Source organism: Magnolia sinica, chromosome 1 (assembly GCF_029962835.1).
Source record: "Magnolia sinica isolate HGM2019 chromosome 1, MsV1, whole genome shotgun sequence".
NCBI lineage: Eukaryota > Viridiplantae > Streptophyta > Magnoliopsida > Magnoliales > Magnoliaceae > Magnolia > Magnolia sinica.
Genome location: NC_080573.1, coordinates 120,582,336 through 120,584,291, shown reverse-complemented (window position 1 = coordinate 120,584,291; position 1,956 = coordinate 120,582,336). Strand labels below are relative to the sequence as shown.

The 1,956-nt window shown below is 43.5% G+C and overlaps 1 protein-coding gene across 1 annotated transcript; it reads left to right on the top strand.

Moving 5' to 3' along the window:
* The first annotated feature begins 458 nt into the window (after positions 1-458).
* On the top strand, positions 459-1,731 carry LOC131256037 (glyoxylase I 4). The gene is made up of 3 exons (XM_058257035.1): positions 459-672; positions 830-935; positions 1,280-1,731. Exons 1-3 carry the CDS (start codon positions 518-520, stop codon positions 1,574-1,576), a joined length of 558 nt encoding a protein of 185 aa, XP_058113018.1. The 5' UTR covers positions 459-517; the 3' UTR covers positions 1,577-1,731.
* The last annotated feature ends 225 nt before the right edge of the window (positions 1,732-1,956 follow it).

Genomic DNA, 1,956 nt, shown 5'->3' with positions numbered 1-1,956 from the left:
GTAGTGTTTATCTTTCATCACAACCGTTAATCAGGTGTAACTCACTATGATGAAGTGAAGATACAAAAATCAGTCCGATCCAGAACTCATCCGGGCCACCACGCGTCAACAGATTCCCATTACTGCGACACATATGATTTTTAAAAAAATGTAAGGTTCAAATACGGGTCCGACCTGATGGACGGAGTGGATTTACATATACAACTCCGTGGGCCCCACAGAGCATGCTGCGTTTGGAGACGATTCCCGTCCTATTCAAGAGAGTCGAGACCTTGCTGGTGCCGTAAGACAGCACGTCCACTATCTAAACGGACGGCTCTGGTAAAATCTAGAATCACCATTTGCAGATAGCTTTCAATTAGGGTAAGGTGGCATCTACGTGTCATCGTAGCTGTCTCTGACACGTGTCGCATACGGAGTCTCTTGAGTACTTCTATAAAAGCTCCCCTCCTGCGACCCAATTGAAGAGTACCGTCTCTCTTTCTCTCTCTTCTTTGTGGCCGTTGAATCTGCAAAGATGTTTGAGAACGCAAGAGGTTCATTGCCTCTCACTTCCTTGAATCACATCTCCCTTGTTTGCAAATCTGTGGAGAAATCTCTTGATTTTTATCAAAACGTTCTTGGGTTTTTCCCTGTGAGGAGACCTGGTTCTTTTGATTTTGATGGAGCATGGTACTAAACACACACGCACACACCCTAAAAAAAATTGAAAAAAATAAATAAAGAAAACCCATATTGGAAAATTAAAAAATAGATTTTCCTTTTTTTATTATTTTTTATTTATATGTTCTTGTGATTGATTTTTCTTGTTTTCTATGGTGCTTGGTAGGCTATTTAGTTATGGAATTGGCATACATCTATTGCAATCTGAGAATCCAGAAGCCATGCCTGAGAAGACTGAGATTAATCCCAAAGATAATCATATCTCCTTCCAGGTAATTCTCTCTCTCTCTCTCTCTCTCTCTCTCTCTCTAAATTTCCAATTGCATTTGGTGGGTCGGCTCTATTGATGGCCTACATGGAAATCCTAGCCGTCTAGTGAGTGGGCCCTAGCTTTTTAGGCCAGATAGGGCTTGCATGATTACCATCCAACCAGTTGGTTTTGTGGATGGTTATCTGTCCAAGTTCCACAATTTCTCATAGTCTGGCGGACCACCGATTTGAGCCCGATGGGTAAGATAACAGAAGAGCCTCGTAGTGTGACACTCACGTGAGCCATGCATGAGTTGAAATACCCAAAATACCCTTGAATGCGAAAATGACGGAATTACCCATGCAGTGTGAGAGCATGAAAGCCGTGGAAAGGAAGTTGAAGGAGATGAGGATTGAACACATCCAGAGGACAGTCGAAGAAGGCGGCATATCCGTCGATCAGTTATTCTTCCACGACCCAGATGGATTCATGATCGAGATCTGCAACTGCGACAATCTGCCCGTTATCCCACTCGTCGGAGAGTCGGTCCGGATGTGTGGACGGGTCGGATTCAAGAATCACCAGCCCCAGCAGCAACCCCAGACGATGCAGTGCATCCCCACCATCCATGTGAAGGAAGAGTATCCCTTGTGCATGAAATGAGGCAGGGGTATTCTTGGAAAGATGGTGATGTATCATCTTTCGGTGTGTCGTGACTGTACAAAAGCTTCTCGTACGAGGAACTTTGTAGCTATTCTCATTTTAAATAATGCAAGGTCATGAATGGATATTAAAAATATTCTAATTGTCTACTACAATTTTATTTTTCTTCTAAATATGAGCAATTCATCCAGACCGTTCAAGCAATAGATGAGATCAACGGTCTGATCTAACCCGTTGGTTAGTTTTGGATGGGCAGATTGGTTTTTGTTTTGCAAACCTTCGACTCCTCCTCGTCTATATCGTAACCATCCAATAAGTGGTGGCCCACAATTCAGGCACGCCAGCCTGTAGCGCATGATCGGACAGGTTCAATTTACAGG

Bases quoted from the DNA above. Each gene is read 5' to 3' on its own strand.
- LOC131256037 (XM_058257035.1), top strand. From the start codon at position 518: ATGTTTGAGAACGCAAGAGGTTCATTGCCTCTCACTTCCTTGAATCAC. The intron at 673-829 runs GTACTAAACACA...GGTGCTTGGTAG, and splicing joins TTTGATTTTGATGGAGCATG to GCTATTTAGTTATGGAATTG. The intron at 936-1,279 runs GTAATTCTCTCT...TTACCCATGCAG, and splicing joins ATAATCATATCTCCTTCCAG to TGTGAGAGCATGAAAGCCGT.